The 19,656-nt window shown below is 34.0% G+C and overlaps 1 protein-coding gene across 12 annotated transcripts in view; it reads right to left on the bottom strand.

The window, feature by feature from the left end:
• EXOC6B (exocyst complex component 6B) overlaps positions 1–19,656 on the bottom strand; it is a 615,377-nt gene that overhangs the window by 295,402 nt on the left and 300,319 nt on the right. For all 12 annotated transcript variants that reach the window (XR_012004238.1, XR_012004237.1, XR_012004239.1 and 9 more), the window contains 3 exons: positions 11,495–11,578; positions 10,877–10,923; positions 9,454–9,574 (listed from right to left, as the gene is read on the bottom strand). Coding sequence is in view for 8 of the 12 variants with exons in the window: in XM_072769830.1 (XP_072625931.1) it covers positions 9,454–9,574; positions 10,877–10,923; positions 11,495–11,578 (252 nt within the window). In the remaining 4 variants the exon portion in view is untranslated. The remainder of the gene's footprint in view (positions 1–9,453; positions 9,575–10,876; positions 10,924–11,494; positions 11,579–19,656) is intronic.

The following is a 19,656-nucleotide window of genomic DNA, read 5'->3' on the forward strand; positions in this document are numbered from 1 at the left end:
TTTGAATTAAATTTCTCTATTCAGGTAATCAGAGATTTCTAAGAAAACAATGTTTATCTTTGGCTTGCTTGCTTCCTTTTCCTCCTTACTACATTAAAAAAAAAATTGTTTTAGTACAGTATACCTGAAGAAAAAAATGAATGAAACCTATATATGCAATTTTACCAGGCAAACTTAAATGACAGTGCCAACATGTCGGAAGCTCCTGCATGCTCTGTGCAACTCCTTTCCTCCCCACTCGGGGAAACAGTATCATGACTTTTATGATAATCACTTCCATGTCTTTCCTTAGTTTTTTTGTGTCTTTGCATTTTTTACTTAACAGACTTTATTTTTTGGAGCACTTCTGCATTTACAGAGAGTTCTCATATACTCCACATACAGCTTCCCCTATTATATAATACCTTGTATTCATGAGTACTTTTGTCACAAGTGATGAACCAATTCTGACAATTATTCACTAAAGTTCATAGTTTATATTTGGGTTTACTCTTGGTTTTGTGTATTTTATGGATTTTAACATGTGTGATATCATATTCCACCATTACAGTGTCAGGTTTCATTGCCCTAAAAATCCCCCATGTTCCACTTATTCATCCCTCCATCCGTCTCCTGAATCCTAGCAACCCCTCATCTTTTTACTGTCTCTGTAATTTTGTCTTTTCCCGGGCAGCCCGGGTGGCTCAGCAGTTTATCGCCGCCTTCGGCCAATAAACTGGCTAGGGCATGATCCTGGAGTCCCGGGATCGAGTCCCATGTCGGGCTCCCTGCATGGAACCTGTTTCTCCCTCTGCCTGTGTCTCTGCCTCTCTCTCTGTGTCTCTCATGAATAAATAAATAAAATCTAAAAAAACAAATTTGTCTATTCCAGAATGTCACATAGCTGATCTTCATACTGGCTTAAAAATATTATGATCAGGTTGTAACGTACTCATCCTCTCCAAAATAAAACTATGGAGACTTTCCCCCTGAAATAAATTTGCAGATCAATTTTGTGAGAATTGATACCTACAATAACACTTCCAATCAATGGACATGATACAACTCTCAATTTTATTTAGGTCTTCTTTAATTCATTTTAGTCTCATTTCATATAATGATTTTGTATCCAGGAAACTTGCTAACCTCTTCTATTAGTTGAATAATTTTTTTGTAATTTCCTTTAATAATTTTTCTGTAAGTTCCTTTAGATTTTTGATATAGAAATATATATCAATATATATTTGATAGATCAATATATAAAATATATCATATGCACAATAGCAAAAAAAATATATCATCTGCACAATAGCAATTTTATTTCTTGCTTTCAAAAGTTTACTTGCTTTATTTATTTATTTTTCTGCTGATACAGCACTTCAAGTACAAAACAAAATAGGAGCAATGGTAATTAAACATGGTATTTGTTAATAGGTTTTTCAGGATGTCTTTTATCAGTCTAAGGAAATTCTCTTATGGTTGTTTTCATTAAATGCTTTTTCTGTATCTATTGAAATGATTATATATTTTTGCTTTTTAATATAATAATGCATTAAATTACATTAATAGACTTTTGTAATAGTGAACCAAGCTTACATTTAATACTATAAACTCTATATATTAATGTTGCTTGTAAACTGCTGGATTCTGTTTTCCAGCATTTGTTTAGGACTTCTAATCTACATTTGTGAATGAACCTAAACTATGTTTATGCAATTATACTCCCCTTGTCGAGCTTCATTATCAAGTTTATATATACTTCATAAAATGAGTTGCTGGTTCCTCTTTTCTATTCTCTGAGAGTTTGTGTAGAATAGGAATTGAAGATAAAACTCCCTGAACCCGAAGATCTTTTTTTTTTTTTTTAATTTGGGGCAATTTTATTTTTTAATTAATTTTTTAAAGTAATCTCTATGCCCATCACAGGGCTTGAACTTATGACCCAGAGATCAATTATTGCATACTCTACAGACTTAGCCAACCAGGTGCCCCCTGGAGATTTCCTTGAGGAAAGAATTTTTACTTTTTCTTTTACTTCTGAAAGGAATAATCCTTTCCAGCTTAATGCAGGGAGGTCACCATATTATACACTTTCTATCTTGTGTGGTCCCAAGAGGCTGTCAGAAGTTCAGGAGATCCCTGGGTGGCTCAGAGGTTTAGCGCCTGCCTTCCGCCCAAGGCATGATCATGGAGTCCCAGGATCGAGACCCACATCGGGCTCTCTGCATGGAGCCTGCTTCTCCTTCTGCCTGTGTCTCTGCCTCTCTCTCTCTGTGTGTGTGTGTGTGTGTGTGTGTGTGTGTGTCTCTCATGAATAAATAAATAAAATCTTTAAAAAAAAATCGAAGTTCAAATTGTTTGAACTAACAAGTGGCCTCAAGGCAAAGGCAGCTTAAGTGGTTGGCCTATCTCTCTGGACTCTCAACTTCCCTGGATTTGGCTCGGTAATTCCTTAATACTCTTACCAAGCACTTGGGAACTACAGAACATTTTATATGGTATATATACAAAAAAGCAGCATTTTTAGTAGTTTCCAATTGAAGGGTTGATATGAATAACCAGTCTCCTATATTCCTAAAACCAGGAATGACCATTACTTTGCAAATTTTTCTCCTAGTCCATTTATTATTTGTATTTGCTAGAGAATGGCTATTCTATTTGTTTACTGTTATCTTCTATTTGATATAACTGGTTTTCTACAAACATTTTATGACTCTTGACTGTTCATGTTTTTGAATAAAGGACAGGTTGATTACTATGGATAACTTGCATGGGTTTTTTCCCTCTGTAAGTTTGTTTCCCAATAAAGTGCAGGCTCTGTGTAAGTGGGTGGAGCAGATGAATTACTTTGTTCAAAAAGCAGTACGAGAGAACTTCACTGATCATACTATTGTCTCTTTACATAGATGGTAAGGTTGGCCAAAGGAAATGGGTAAACAGCTGGCTGGCTAAGATTTTTGGAAAGTAGATCTCTAAATAATCTCTTTTATGATTTCTCCTAGGCCCATTTCTGATCATTGTATTTGTTAACTCTAAACTTGGAGTGTTCCTAGATTCCATTTGGAAGAATATCTACTACTTTGACAATACCTCCCTCTACCTTATTTAATGTAATATTTTCTTGTCTCAGGTTCAGTCAATTTTCTGATTTTGTATGTTTTCTAAGTTCAAGGAAATCTTTCAAAACTTCTGGCCAACAGATGGTACTTTGTAGAATTTCATTTTTTATTTTGTTTTTCTCTATGTTATTTGGTTAGAAAATCTAGAAGACACTAGAGACTAGAAGAGTGTACTCAGTATACACTTTAACTCAAAAAAAAAAAAAAAACCTTAAAATATGTGAGGGAAATGGGTATGAACATGGCATGGGTGTGTATAAAACCATATCCCAATACACACTCTTCACTACATACCACATAACAAACTAAAATGTCCAATATTTAATATCTATAAAACACGAGGTTTTAGCCATATAGTATTACATTGTTCCATAATTTCAAATCTTAAAAATTAACTTAAAGTATTATCAGATAATCTGTTTATATGATTAACAACTATATTAGCAGATCTAATATTGGATTATTCCCAATATAAACTCTCCTTCGTATTAGCATATTACATTTCAATATACTGCTAAATTTAATATACTGTTAATATACTGCTAAATTCCAAGCAAGGTGAATCATGTAAGATCTCTATCATGTTTTGAAGTCAGCATTGAGAATACCATACATACTAATACTTGAAATATTGTACCTTTCAAAATATTTCCAATTTATGCAATGACTAATAATTCAATCAGATAAATAATAGTTTTAAATGTAACATAGAAAGTTAGAAAGATACATAGATTTTTGATAAGTAATAACCATCCAGATATAGTATTTATTTTTGAGAACTGTTTTGGTGTTTGGGTTGCTCTTATTTTGGTTTGCTTTGCTGGGTAATATAAGACAATAAACAGTGTCATGAAATAGAATTAACATCTATGGTATCAATTACTCTGTCTCATAATAAATAAAATGATTGTAAATGTATGTGATGCTGAGTTATGTTTTAATAGCCTTGTTGAGATATAATTCCCATACAACTCACCCATTGAAGTATATAATTTAATAGTTGTTAGTATATTCACAGACATGTGCAAACATAACCACAGTCAATTTTAGAACATTTTATTCCCTCAAAAAGAAAATGCATGTCATTTAAATTATACCCCTAGCTACTTTCAGCCTGAAGCAACTACTAATCTACTTTCTGCCTCTACAGACGGACACTGAACTATTGGGAAGAAAAAAAGTATTTTGTTATTATTCTTCCATTCAAAAGAATATACACAATACATCTACAAAGAAAGGCTCCATTAAGAGTAATTTTCTCCATAGATATACATTTTAATCAGCATACTTAGAAAGTATCCTGCTCTTACTGACATCAAATACAACTGCATAATGAAGAAGAGAGGATAGTTTCCAACTGAGTAGATCTGTTACATTCTCAAATGTATATATAAGTCACAGAGAAAAAGGTAAGAACCATTACTTTACAAAGAAGAGACTGCTTGCAAGAAATCTAAGTTTTCTAAGAGAAAAACAGCTTTTCTTAGGAAAATAATAAAATTGATGAAATCACCAACATGGACAGATAATAAACCAAATCAAGCACCCCTCTCCATAGAATACAATATTTGTCAATAAATATGATTGGGGAAAAAGCTTTCCTCAAAATATTACCAGAAAAAAACATAAAACACCAGTTATAGGACTTAGAAAGTATATAAAATACTTCACAAAAACACATGAAATAATTGAGAAAAATACATATATTCCTAGTGAAAAATACCAGATGCTGAAGTATGTCAACTAACGCCATTTTAATTTCCAGATTCACTAACTAGTAACACTATAATTCAACTAGAGGAGGGGGTGTTGTAAGTGGTGAAAGGGACGTGACAAAGTGATTCTCAAATTAATCTGGAAGAGTAAAAAAAAAACGTAAATGGTTAGCATATACTAAATAGAGGATTTTAAAGAATGTACATATCCTGTAAGAAACTACACCATACTATACCAATTATAGTAATCAAAACAATGTTGTATTGGTTCAAAGCAGAGAGAAAGAAGGAAAGGAAGGGTGGAAATCATAGAGCCTAGCAACAGAGCTTAGTATTCATAAAATATATCACTTTATGATAAAGGTAGCCTCCAAAATATGTTGGGAAGAAAGAGATGTTATAGACTAAATATTATGCCTCACCCCCACCCACCCAAATTCATATGTTATAGTCCTAGCCATGAGTATAGCTATATCTGGAGATGGAACTTAGAGAGATATTTAAGGTCAAATGAGGAAGGGCCCTGATCTGATGGAATCAGTAATCTTATAAAAGGAGTAGGAGACACTAGTATGCACACTGAGAAAAGGCCATATGAGGACATGCTGAGAACACAGCCATCTGCATATCATGAAGAGTTCTCACTCAAAACCAACCACGCTGGCACTCTGATCTCAGACTTCCAACCTCCAGAACTGTGAGAAAATAAATTTCTGTTGTTTAAGTACCATCTATGACATTTCATTATGGCAATCTGAGGTGAATAAAATAAGAGATTAACACAATAATGTTACTGGAAGTAATGAACCTTTTTTATTTATTTATTTTTTTAAAATTAAAGATAGAATCCAAGAAGCACTTGGGTGGCTCAGGTGGGTAAGCACCAACTCTTGGTTTAAGCTCAGGTCATGATTTCAGGGTCATAAGATCAAGCCCCATGGCATGCTCCACGGTCAGCGAGGAGTCTACTTAAGATTCTCTCTCTCTGCCCTTCCCCTCACTCACGTGTGTATGCATGCATTCATTCTCTCTCTCAAATAAATAAAATCTTTTTTTAAAAAAAGAATTCAACCTCACTCCCCATACTAAAACTTTATATATATAAAAGTAACCATACAGAAATACAAAAAATAAATATAGACAAATAATTATATATTCTTTGGAATAAGGAAGACATAAATTTTAAGTTAAAAATCAATATATTTACAAAAAATTTTAAACTTCTGTAAAGCTACGGAAAAGCAAAGCAAAGCTAGAGACACACGAAACTAAGAAAAAATATTTGCAACTTATATATCAGACCTAAGATTAACATTCAGATTAAAAGCTAGCATCCATGTTTTGTTAATAAGTAATAAAATATTTTAAACTATTAAAATATAAAGGCAATGCATATGAACAGGAAACTTTGAGAAGATATATAAATAAATAAAAATGTCTGAAGAGAATTTCAGTATCAGTATTAATCAAAGAAAAACATGTTAAATTAAGATATAATTTCTGACAGATTAGGAATGATTTTTTTGTTTTTAAACATAATTGTGAAGTAAAAGGGATAGGGAAATGGGCATTCTAAAAGACAATGCTCAGAGGGCTAAATGATACAATATTTTTGCAAAGCAAATTACAATATGCACCCACAGCCTAAGAAATGTACATATCCTTTAACACAGTAATCTCACATCTAAGAATTTATTCTAGATGCATTCAATTATGCAAGAATATTTTTATAAAATATTCATGGCAGGGATGCCTGGGTAGTTCAGTCAGTTAAGTGTCTGCCTTCTGCTCAGGTCATGATCCCAGGGTCCTGGGATCGAGCCCTGCTTTGGATTCCCTGCTCAGTGGAAAGCCTGCTTCTCCTTCTCACTCTGCCTGCTGCTCCCCCTGCTTGTGCTCTCTCTCTAATAAATAAATAAAATCTTTAAAATAAAATTTACTGCAACGTTTATAGTAGCTTAAAAAAAGGCCCAAAACTTTTTTTTTAAAAGTGGATTATTTTAAATGATACATTCCAACAATGGAATACTATGCAAGTATATATTAAAATTAACACAGATTGATTAGACACTAAGTGAAAAACATAGCTTGTTTCTATTTAAAATACATATTGTATATTGTATTTTTATACTCACAAAAAAAGAATATTTACATTTACATATAAGAAAGTTAATAATAATCATGCCAGGGACCATGGCCAAAATTTGTTACTACTCAATATTTTCTATCTTAGAATAAATATATTACCTTTATAAAATAAATATTTACATAAAAAAACATACCATATTGAGGAAGAAGGTAAGACATTTTAAAAATTATCCTAAAACCAGATACACTGTTGCAAAAAAAATGAGATCCTTAATCATTCTTTAATAAAGATAAATAACAAGTGGTAGTGTATACATAAATGTATTAAAAAAAAAAGTCAAGCCATAACATAGTTATGAGACTTTTTTTTTAGTCTCAGAATAGACAGGAACTTTTAAAAACAATTTTAAATTTGCCAGGCTTTATTATGACAAAAGAATAAAATGGTAAAAATGTCAGAGGAGTCCTAGGTCACATGTAAGTAATGAGGGAAATTTTAAAATAAGATATATATGGGGACACCTGGGTTGTCCAGTCAGTTAAACATCTGCCTCGGGCTCAATTAATGATCTCAGGGTCATGAGACAGAACACCACATCAGACTCCCTGCTTAGCAGGGACTCTGCTTCTCCTCCTCTCTCTCTGCCCCTCCCCCCAGCCCCTAGCTCATGTGCTAGCTCTCACACACTCTCTCCCTCAAATAAATAAATAAAACCTTTAAAAAAAAGATAGATATATAAATAGGCAAACAGTTAACATTTCTAAATACCAAAAATGAAGCCATAAATAAAAATAAAAGGAGAAAAACATTTGCAATGCATTCAATGACATATCCTCTTTGGTTTCAAATTCATATATTAACCAAACTATACCTTACCACCTGGATGGCACAAAAGCAAAGTAATCATAACCAAAGGCAACTGATGACCTCTCCACTCCAAACCATCAAAGGGAAAGAAATCATAAACCTAGGCATTACCTTGATATGCTTTTATCCTTATCTTTTATATTTAATCCATCAGAAAATTAATCTTACCTCCTAAAAATCTCTCCAAATTCATCCACATCTCTCCATATCTACTATCACCCCTTGGTCCAGCTACCATCATCTCTTGCCTGATATTAGACTAGTCTAATTGTTTCACTCACAACCTTTCTTATCCCTCATCCATAATTTAGCTAGAATGGAAATCTGATCTTCTCACTACAATTTACCCTATCCCCACACTGAACACATATACACTCCATTTAACCCAGGGCTTAAAGCATCAAATAGGTCTTAAATAATATGACATCTATCTACTTTTTTATTTTTACTTCATACCATGCCTAGTTTTATATATTCCATGTTCTACCCACTCTGAACATTTTTCAATTCCCTAAAAGAGCTACAGTCCCATCAATTACAGATTTTACACATAGTATGTACTCTGGAACACTTGATGATGAAGAGATAAGAAAGCTGAAGGATCATGGATAACTTAAGTTTCTCACTGGCACAAATAGATGGATAGTAGAGCCGTTTACTGAAATTTCTAAATGCTAAATTATCTTCTATTACTGAGTCCTCACTATCATTCCTTAAACAGTTAAAAAGTTAAAAAAGTAACCCCAAAGCCCTTGTACTACTATTTCTTATACCTACAATTCCCTTTTAATTTAACAGTGACTCTTTGATATTCTGATTCTAAAAATGCCACTTCTGATCAACCAATCAAAAGTAGGCACCCTGTTGTCTTAATCTATCACTGTTTTAATTGCATTGTATTATCACTATCTGATATGCTTATTTATCTGTTCATTGGGAACCTCCCCAATCAAAATACAACTTTCTGAGATCAAAGACTTCATCCATCTTGTTCACTGTTATATTCCCATTGTCAACATGTACATAATAAGTGTTCAAGAAATACTGAATAAAATTCAGAGCCAACATTATCTATCTGAAATAAAGTGAGCTATAATCAAAAATTCATGTTTTGATAAAATATATCAAAATTATGGAAACTCATAATTAAGTAACTTATTGATACATTGTAAGCTTTTTCTTTTTTTTTTTTTTTCAAAAAAATAATAAAACTGTAAACTCCAAACCAGTTTTAACTGGCCTTATAGAAAGCAATATAGAGTAGTGGCTGAGAATATGGATTCTGGGAGTCACATGTCTGGATTCAAATCCAAGCTGTACCACTTACTGTGTAACATTAGGCTGGTTACTTCTCTCAGGTTCAGTTCCCAGACCATAAAGTAAATATAATAATAATATCTACCTTATGAAATATATATGAAGTAGACATAACAAGCCTGACATAGAGGATTCCAATAAATGTTAGCTGTTTGGTTTTGTTTGTTTTTTTTAATTGCAGAGAGCATCAAAAAAAGTGAGTTCAGTGTTAGAAAGGATGGCAATTTGAAGTGGCTACTTCCATATGTCTTTGAAAAAGCTCCAAGCATGTGATTCCACATAATACATATTTGATTATTTTAAAGCAGGACAACATTGGCCAGTGTATCAGCAATAAGTGAGAACTTCTCATGGGCTTCTTACATACCGAGTGGGTGCGTAGGGCCGCGATGGTTTTTGAAAGTGCCATTTCCCAGAGTTCATCAATGTAGGCTCTGTTTACTAAGCCCTGGGTTGTATGTAAAATATGATCTTCAACCACAAAAAAGCTAAGATTGAGGAAAAAAGAAAGCACAGCTGTCAGAAATTACAGTTTGACTACTATCTTCAGAGTCTGACAAACATTAATAGCTGCCATCAAATTCAAAGTTAACAGCTTTTTTTTTTTTTTTTTTTTTTAAAGAAAGCTACTTGGTGTCTTAAACAAAAATCACATTTCTTGGACTTAGAATTTTGTCTAAACACCATAGAAATCAGAGTCACATTTCTATTAAATGTTAATCATACTGGTCAGCAATTCCAAAGGGAAGAAAGTGTTTTCAGGTAAAGGAGGCTAACTGCATTATATTAAAAACACCAGGCCATTAAGACATTTAAAAAAAAAAAATTGGTTTTAAGAGAGAATGAAGCTGAAATACACATTTTTGTAAGAGCCCAACGTACAAAATATCAAAATGATTCCCTTTATATGGACTTCCTCATTACAGGACTGAAAAGGTATCGTACAAAGGCCAAAAAAAATGCAAACTTATTTTTTTAACACCTTGCTATAGCTTTATTGTTGTGCATTTAAAGAGTATCTTCAGCTATCTTGGTTAAGTGTTCATACTAAATAATTCTTTAAATAAGGAATTCTTAAGATATAATCACAACTATCACATTAAAAAATCTAAATCTGAAATAAAAAAGAGATTTCATGGAACAATCCAACTCATTACTCTTTCTTTTAACTGCAAAGTCATTATTTTGCAATGAGAATAAACTGCCTATATTTGAGGTGTTTATTTGGGAAATGCAATTCCATATTAATTTGTATACTCTAGATGATGGTGGCAAACTATATAGCCCATGGGACGAATCTGGCCCACTGCCTGTTTTTGTAAATATTGTTTTATTGGAACATGGCCACATTCACTGATTTCTGTATTGTCTGTAGCTGCTTTTATACTGCAACAACAGAGCCAAATACTTGTGACAGAAATCGTATGGCCTGTAAAGCCTAAAATAGGTTACTATTTGGCCCTTTTAGAAAAAGGTTGCCAACTTCTGCTAATTATTTGGTTCCCTCTTACCAAGAATGGAGAAAAAAACATCAAGTATAATAAAATCACAATTCAGACTTTTTCTCTCTTTATTCATCAAAACTACTCTCCAACAATATAATGCTGAAACCAATAAAACACTCCTTTAAAATTATTAGAAAGTCAAAACTAGACCTTAAGAATTTAAAATAAAAAATGAAAAATAATTTCCCAAGGAAAACTTATTGTTCCAAGTCTCATGAATCCAGGTATCCAAAGTGTATAAATTTAAATACACACACACACACAAACACACACATATATACCTACCCTACAATTTGATTAAAATACTTCCTGTAGCCATCTAAAGTTTCATGCTACAACAAAACAAAGAAGAAAAAAAGTTATTCTACTTTGATACATTAAGACAAAGTTAAAATCAGTTCCTTAATTTCTTAAGGCTCAGTTCCCAAGACTCGAAGGTGAATATAACAATAGAACACTAACTTACAGGTTCTAATGAGGATGAAATGAGATAATTCACACCCAGTACTTAAAACAATGCCTGACACATAGCAATCAACAGATGTTAGTTGCTATTTTCTTCCTGTCCCATCCACCAAAAATGATCTCAGAGCAACATTAAAAAAAAAAAAAAAATAGGGGCACCTGGGTGGCTCAGTTGGTTAAGCATCTGCCTTGGGTTCAGGTCATGATCTCAGCGTCCTGGGATAAAGCCCCCACAGGACTCCCTGCTAAGTGGGGGAATCTGATTCTCCCTCTTCCTCTGTGCTTCCCCCCACCCCACCCCACTCACTCTCTATCCCTCAAATAAATAGAAATCTTTTAAATAAACAAATAAATAAATAATAGTACATATGAAAGATAATGAATAGATGCCAGAGAAGAAAAGTGAAAAATTGAGAAAAGTTAAGTTGGTGATCCTACCATGTTAGATGGAGGCTGGAGCACCAAACGGGCCTGTTTTCGCCTCTGTTTTCGGTAGTAGTTCTCAAATGTTTCACGGGCACCCTGTGAAATAAACAAAAGGAAAGGAGTTGACACAATTTGATCAATTATTCTAGTATTTCATGGGAAAAGAGAAGCTCCCACATCTAGATTTGAGGCAACCACACATTTCTCAAAATCTATTTTGACAATGATAATAATCACAGAAAAAAATAAAAATGACTATTACCATTTATTGAAACTTACTGACAAATCCCATAAGAATGGATACAAAAGAGTCTTAAGAGAACACTACCAGAACTCAACCACCAGCACACCAAAGCTGGTTGCTGAATCAACTATCACAAATTCACAAGAATGAAGACAAACCAACATTCTCATAAGAGCAGTTGAGAAAATATTCCTTAAAAACCTCACAGAACATTCCAGAAGAAAAATGTTCAGAATGAAAACCAGTCTCAAATGAATCATGAGCAAAGGGCCAGAAGGAGGCAGGAAAAAGGCAGAAGCAGAGAACAGTAAATCAGTCTTCCCAGCTAGTATATAATCAAGCACAGGATTAACACTGAAAAAGAAGAAACAAAGCCCGGAAAATTCTTAGTGCACAGTTTCTTACTTTGAAAGGTGCTCTAGAGAACAAGAGCTGGCTCATGAGTCTATAAATGGGTTGAACAACATCCTCTCAAAATTCATGTCCCTCCTGGGATGCCATAATGGGACCTTGTTAAGAAATAGTGTCACTCCAGATGTACTTAAGATGCATTCACACTAGAGTAGAGTGACCCTTAATCCAATATAAGTGATGTCCTTAAAAGAAAAAGAGAAAAGACACAGAGATAGATACACAGGGAGAACATTCTGAGACAACCCTGGCAGAGATGGAAGCCATGCAGCTGAAGCCAAGGATGCCAAGGACTGCTGGCCACCACCAGAAGCTGGGGAGAGGCAAGGAAGGATGCCACCCAGAGTCTCAGAGAGACCATGGCCTTCTGATGCCTGATTTTGGATTTTTAGTCTCCAAACCTGGTACAGAATAAATTTCTGCTGTGTAAGCCACCCAACCTGTGACACTTTGTTACAGCAGCCCTAGAAACTAATAAAACTTAAAGCTTTTAAAACACAATGCCCTACTACGACTAAATTCTACTCTTAATCCAAGACTTTTCTAAATATATAAAAGTAGAAATGGAGAGACGGCATGTACGGTGGTTAAGAGCACTGATTTTGCGACCAGATGACTATGATTTCATTCAAACTGTGAATCTGCTCCTTTTAGCTGCCTAAGTCACCTGACCAGCTGTATAACTTTTCATTAATTTAGCTTCCACCATTTAATGATTCGGCTTTCACTGACAGATGTGCTATGGTGTTCTCTTCTGTAGACATGTCACCCTCATCATTGTCATGAAGATTCAGATGAGTTATAAAGCTTTTAGAACAGTGTCTGATAAATAATCACCACTGTGCATGTGCTTATTATTTTAAAAACTGAGATGAAATTAATGATGGAAATGAAAGCCCTGCCCATGCAAAAAAGTATAAACTCTACCCAATACCCAAGTTCAGTTTCCTTCATCTTGCCAAAAGTCTAAAGAATCTTACTCAACATGACTTCTCTGTTAGATCCCTAAACCGGAAAAATTGATTTAAATCACAGTAACTCCATAGCGTAAGCTCAGGGGTTGGCAAACATTTCCTCTAAAGGGCAGGATAGTAAATATTTTAGGCTTGGTGAGCCATATGGTCTCCGTTGCAACTACTCACCTCTGCTGCTGAAATGCAAAAGCAGCCACAGACAGTACATAAATGAGTGTGGCTGTGTTCCAATAAAACATTAGTTGTGGAAACTGAAATTAGAATTTCATATCATTTTCATCATCATGAAATAGTCTTCTTTTTATTTTTTACCAACCACTTAAAAATGTAAAAGCCATTCTGAGTTCACAGGTCACCTAGAAACAAGGAGCAGGGTGGATGTGGTCCATGGTTTGTTGACCCCTGGTGTAGCTTAAAAACAAATTTAAAATGCTAAAGTGATTATAACTGTAGGCACCTGAGTCTTTCCTGCTATAAAATGAAATCAAACATTAAGACAGCTATTTTAAGGCTTTCTTATTTCTTAGTCCATAAGTTAATGAGGTAGCAAATGCTTCTATTTAAGAAATAAGAAGTGGAAACTGCCTGTTGGTTTGTTAAAGTTATTCCCCACTTGTCACCATTTCACAGCATTGTGGTATTATTAAATGTCAATTACATTCTGTACACACTGAAGGGCTTTTCATTTTAAATTTAACAGCCCTAAAGGCCCTTTATTATTCTTGTGTGACATTACACATTCAACATGCTTTGGAGCCAAGATACACTTTAGCTGAGAATTTAGGGAAAGTTTTCTCTCAAATTAGACCATTGTATAATAATTTAATTATTTGTTGAAAAAGATAGAAAATATACAAGATGAAATTCTATATAAAAACCTATCATAGACCTCTACTTGGTTCTAAACTAGATATGGTTTTGCCTTTCAAATATCCATTCAATAAACTAAAAACATAAGAAAAGACCAATTTATCTAATAATTCTGGCTTCTCCATTACAAAAATGAGTTAGATTTTCCCTAATGGCTGCTAAATAAATTGACCTCTGAGTATTCTATTTCCTCTGCTAATTTTGTCAACCCAACACTTACAGGTAGAATTTGAAGTAGATGTCTGACCAGTCTGGCTGAGTGCCTATCTTTTCACAAACAGATCAACAGATGAACTATAAAAGTTTGTCACTTGAGTTTCAAGCTCCTCTGATCATTAATATTAATTTTTTAAAACCCACCTCAAAAGCCAGTGGAAGTATAAACAGATAACAATAGGCCAATGAAAAGTAGTTTTAGTTTGTTTTCATTTTATGCCATTAGTATTCCTAGTCCAAAGGCTTTGTAATAATCAATCATCACACATAATATCATAGAATGACAAGTCACTTTATATATATAAAGTGCTAACCATACAATAAAGAATAGTTCCTGTCATCACTGAATTTATAGTCTATGGTGGAAAACCAGCAATTAAATAAACAAATACTACAGAATCTTATAGATTGGAGTGGCTGTGTGTGTGTGTGTGTGTGTGTGTGTGTGTGTGTGTGTGTAGCGAGTGGGAGGAATGTCAGAGAAACCTTCCCAGAAAAAAAAAAAAAGCCATTTATATTCAAAATTAAAGAGTGAGTCAGAATAAGCCATGTAAAAAAGAAAGGGAAAAATATTTCTCATAGAGATACAGAGATTCAAAGAAAAAAGCATCATGTATCCCATGAACTGAAAGAAGTTCTTCATGGCAGGACCCTCAGAGTGTAAGAGAGAGGAATGACAAGAAATAAAGGCTAGAGGGCTTTGTAAATTTGTTAAGATATTTGGACTTCAACTCTAGAGACAATAAGAGTTTTAGACAACTGTAAGTTGCAATGTACTGAGTAGAATGAAGAAAGGGAAAATTATATATAAAAAGATCAGTCTGAACCTGACATATATTTAGGAGGTACAAGCTGATAGCTGATTGGATATTGGTGATAAAGGACAGAAAAGACAGCAAGCTAACACGAAGCTTCTAACCTGGGTAACTGGTTTGATGGTAGTGTCCTTTAGTCAGTGAGAAAACATAAGGGCAGGGATATATAGTTGACTGTTATTCATGGATTCCATATTTGCAAATGTGCCTACTTGCCAAAATTTGTTTGTAACCTCAAAATCAATACTCATGCTGCTTTCATAGTCATTCATAGTCATAGTCATAGTACAAGAGTGCTGAAAATTTTGAGCTGCACCCAATGCACCTATTCCTAGCTACGGTCAAACAAGGCAACACTCTGTCTCCTTTCTTCAGTTCTCGTAACATAAACAATTATCCTTTACACAGTCATCCAGTGCCACATTCTTTTTTATTTTTTTTGTGCTTTTTAAAAATTGAGATATAACTGACATATAACATTATATTATTTTCAGGTGTACAACCTAATGATTCAATATTTACACATATTGCAAAATGATCATCACCATAAGTCTAATTTACACCTATCACCACATACTATTTCTTTCCCTTATGAAAAGAACTTTTAAGATCTACTCTCTTAGAAAATTTCAATTATCCAATAACGTATTATTAGCTACAGTCACCATGCTGTATATTTTATCCCCAGGATTTACTTATTTTGTAACCAAAAGACTATTCCTTTTCATCACTTTCACCCAATTCCCCCATCCGTCACTTTTTGCAACTACCAATCTATCTATGAGTTCAGTTGGGTTTTTTGTTTGTTTAGATTCCATATATAGATGAGATCATACAGTATTTATCTGTGTCTGACGTATTTCACTTAGCAGAATGCCCTGAAGGTCCAGCCATGTTGTCACAAATGGCAAGATTTCATTCCTTTTTATAGCTGAATAATACTCCTTTGTATATGCAGATCCCACATGTTCTTTATCCATTCATCTGTCAAGGAACATTTAGGCTGCTTCTGTCTTGGCTGTTGTAAATAATGCCACAATGAACATAGAGGTGCACATATCTTTTTCAGTTAGTGTTTTCATTTCCTTCAGATAAAAACCCAGAAATTGCTGGAACATATGGTAGTTCTATTTGTAATTTTTTGAGAAACCTATTTTCCTTAGTGGCTATACAGTTTACACTCCCATCAACAGACAACAAAGGTTCCACTTTCTCAACAACCTCACCAACACTTGTTAGTTCTTGTCTTTTTGATAACAGTCATTCTAACAACTTCGAGGTCATATCTCATTGTGGTTTTGATTTGCATATCTTTGATGATGAGTGATGTTGAGCACCTTTTCATGTACCTTTTGGCCACCTGGAGGTCTTGCATTTTTGTGCTTCCTGTTGGTGACTTTGCGATTTAAAATGGCACCTAAACATAGTATTGAAGTTCTGTCCAGTGTTCCTAAGCTCAGGAAGACAAGATGTGCCTTTCAGAAGAAACATATTTAGATAAGCTTTATTTGGGCATGAGTTATAGTGCTGTTGGCCATGAATTCAATGTCAATGAGCCAACAATATAGATTAAATAAGATATCCTTAAAGAGAAACACACATAAAACAGGGTTATGAATTGTCTGGCTGATGAAATGTTGTAGGCAGAAGCTCACTGGAACCTTACCATAGCAGCAATGATTCAGTATTCATAACTCAGTGTTTACAGTGACTTTATAAAATATAACCAACATGAGTAACAAGAACTGATTGTACTTGAGCAGACTGATGAAAATGACCTCTGTAATGAACATGTTCAGTTTGTGACTTCCAAGTGGTAAGTGTTAGGGAGCAGGCGTAGCGTATTTGGGTCTATAGCTCAGGTGAAATGGCTAAGCTAAAGAGAATAGTTTTCAGAATCAAGAATCAATGGTAGAAAGATGGTAATCTAAGCCTAGGAAAATGAGATAATCTAAGGAGTATCTGTATAGTTAAGTACAAAAAGACCTAGCACAAAAACCTTAAGCGACACCAACAATTAGGAATCGTCTCTTTCCTGTAATTAAAATATAACTTTAAATGTCACCTATTTAGAGAAGACTTTTCACTATTAAGTTGAAAATGGAAAGTTTTGCGGGATACCTAGGTGGCTCAGTCAGTTAAGTGGCACTCTCTTGGTTTCTTAGGGTTATGATCTCAGGTTTATGAGATCCAGCTCCAGGTTGCAGCCTTCATCCCCCACCCTCACACCCACTGTGGAACGCACCTCAGACTCCATGTTCATCTGCACTCAGTGTGGAGACGGCTTGGATTTTTTTCCCTCTTCCTTTCCCTCTTCACACCCCTCACCCCAAGCCCTGGGCTCACATGGGCTTGCTCTCTCTCTCTAAAATAAATAAATAAAATCTTTTTATTTTTAAAGGAAAGTGTACCTAATACATAGCCTTCTTTTAATTCTTTGCATAGCATAATCTTCATCTGACATTATGTTGTTTGTTTATTGTTTATCTCTTCTCATTAGGATGCAAGCCCCACAAGAAGAAGTTTCTTGTTTGTCTTATTTATTGTTGTGTATCCAGCCCTTAGAGCAATGGCTAGGATAAATGTCACTCAATATACATTTGTTTGAATAAATGATTAAAAGTATTAATAAAATATTAATCAATATTTTCTTTCAAGGTTCCATTTTTTATATTTTCTCTTTATCTCCTAAATAGCAATAATCACTCCTTTGTAATTATTCCTATTCATCTCATCCTGCTGTTGTTCCACCTCCATTTATTATTTTCAAGATTTTTGTTCCTGTTTCATAGAAGTTATGCCTTCTTCATGCCAAACAATTTTCTAAAATTTCCTCTTGGCTCCTGTAGAAAATCATTCCTAGAATCAATCATGTTTCCTTTGAATTTTTAGAATGATGTCCCTTATCCCATTTTATTCAGGATGTTTTTGCAGATCTCATATTTTGTTTTGTATTGTTTCATTTTCTCAATTGCTCTGTTTTGAACAATAGGAGCTCTTTTTTGGACCAGTATTTTCTTCCAGGCTTGTTTTGTGGTTTGCCTTGGCCCACTCACCAGTCATCTGGCTATAGATCTAATATCTTTATAGAAGCAGGAATTCATAGCAGGTTGATGCGCCCAGGTCCAAAGCTGTTTCAAAGTAAATCCACAATCTGAGTTCAGTGTCTAGCAAGCAACTGGCCTCGAAGGTTTTACATAAAATATGGCCGAACATTCTTCTACCACATAGTGCCCAGTGTTTAACGCTCTGAACTTCTTAAGTGAATAGCAACCACAATAATATAGGGTCTTCCTATCCGTGCTCTTGTACAGCACTATTGAGTATTCTCCAGCATAGGAAAAATGTCCTGCCACCACAAGTCCCACTTTCCCCCTCACCCCACATGCTAGCAGCCTTATAAAGGAGAATCTATACAATACAGGGGTAGGCAGCCAATGTATTCATAAATTCGGGATTGTATTTTCAAGCCAGATGACACAGAGTGGAAAAGGCATAAAGGCATCTTCTGACTTTTAAGGTTTGCTCTGATTATAGCAAGCAGCAAAACACACATCAATCAATAACTAGTTTTTTCAATCCATTCATCAGCCTTAAAGTTGGAGAAAATTTTATTCAAATTCAGACATTGTAATGTTAATTATAAGTCTTCTTTAACAATGGTGTTGTAAGTTTTTAGACTTTGATGCATCTAAAGAATTTTAGTAGAAGTCAAGAAAGGCTTAACAAGACTTTGCTCAATTTTTTCTGTTAAGTTTATGTATATTCCATCTGAAATTTAACTGAAATGCAGGAGTTTATATTATTATAAAGAATTCTCCACAACAAATTTCTTCTCACTCACTGATGAGCAACTACATAAGAAGAGCTAAATGACCACAGAACATATTCTATTTTTACTTAATGCTAAAACAAGAGAAAGACATATTCCCCAGGTTCTATTGACCTCTTCTTCAATTCACTGGGTGCTTCCTTTTCTAAATTCATATTTAATTTCAATATTATATCATTGATAAAATTGGAGAAGGGTGCTAATGGTCAAACGTCCAAAAGCCACTGCCAATTTCTTAAGTCTAATCATTAATCCTAGCACTAGAATTAATCAGGAAATCACCAACTTCTCTTCTCTATACTGAAAATAGTTGTTTAGCTGTTTCTTATTTTGGGGTTTTTGTTTTGCCTTATCTTTTGCTTTTAGCTGTGTTTTTAATATTGTGTCTTTTTAAATTACTAATTACAAAAGTAAAATATGTAACTTTTAGAATAGCCAGACAATAAAGATAAGGCAAAGGAAGAAAATAAAAGTCATTCACAACCCCATTGCCTGGAGAGAACTACTATTTACTTTTTAGTGTCCTACCTTACAGATGTTTTTCTATCCTAAATAGATATTTCACATACATATGTACATATACACACCTAAATAGGATCATATTGTGCATACTTTTTTCACTCTTCATTTTGCATGCAAAAATATTTTCTCAAACATAATTTAGTATGATCCACTCTTATTGCACAATACTGTGCGAACTTTCTTTCTTCAAACCCATACTATACATTGTCATCATACAAGTGCTACAACTAACGTGGGCTTTCAATATATGTTTAAAAATAAAAACAGGAACATAAGTGATAACTTTGAAT

Source organism: Canis lupus, chromosome 12 (assembly GCF_048164855.1).
Source record: "Canis lupus baileyi chromosome 12, mCanLup2.hap1, whole genome shotgun sequence".
Lineage (NCBI taxonomy): Eukaryota > Metazoa > Chordata > Mammalia > Carnivora > Canidae > Canis > Canis lupus.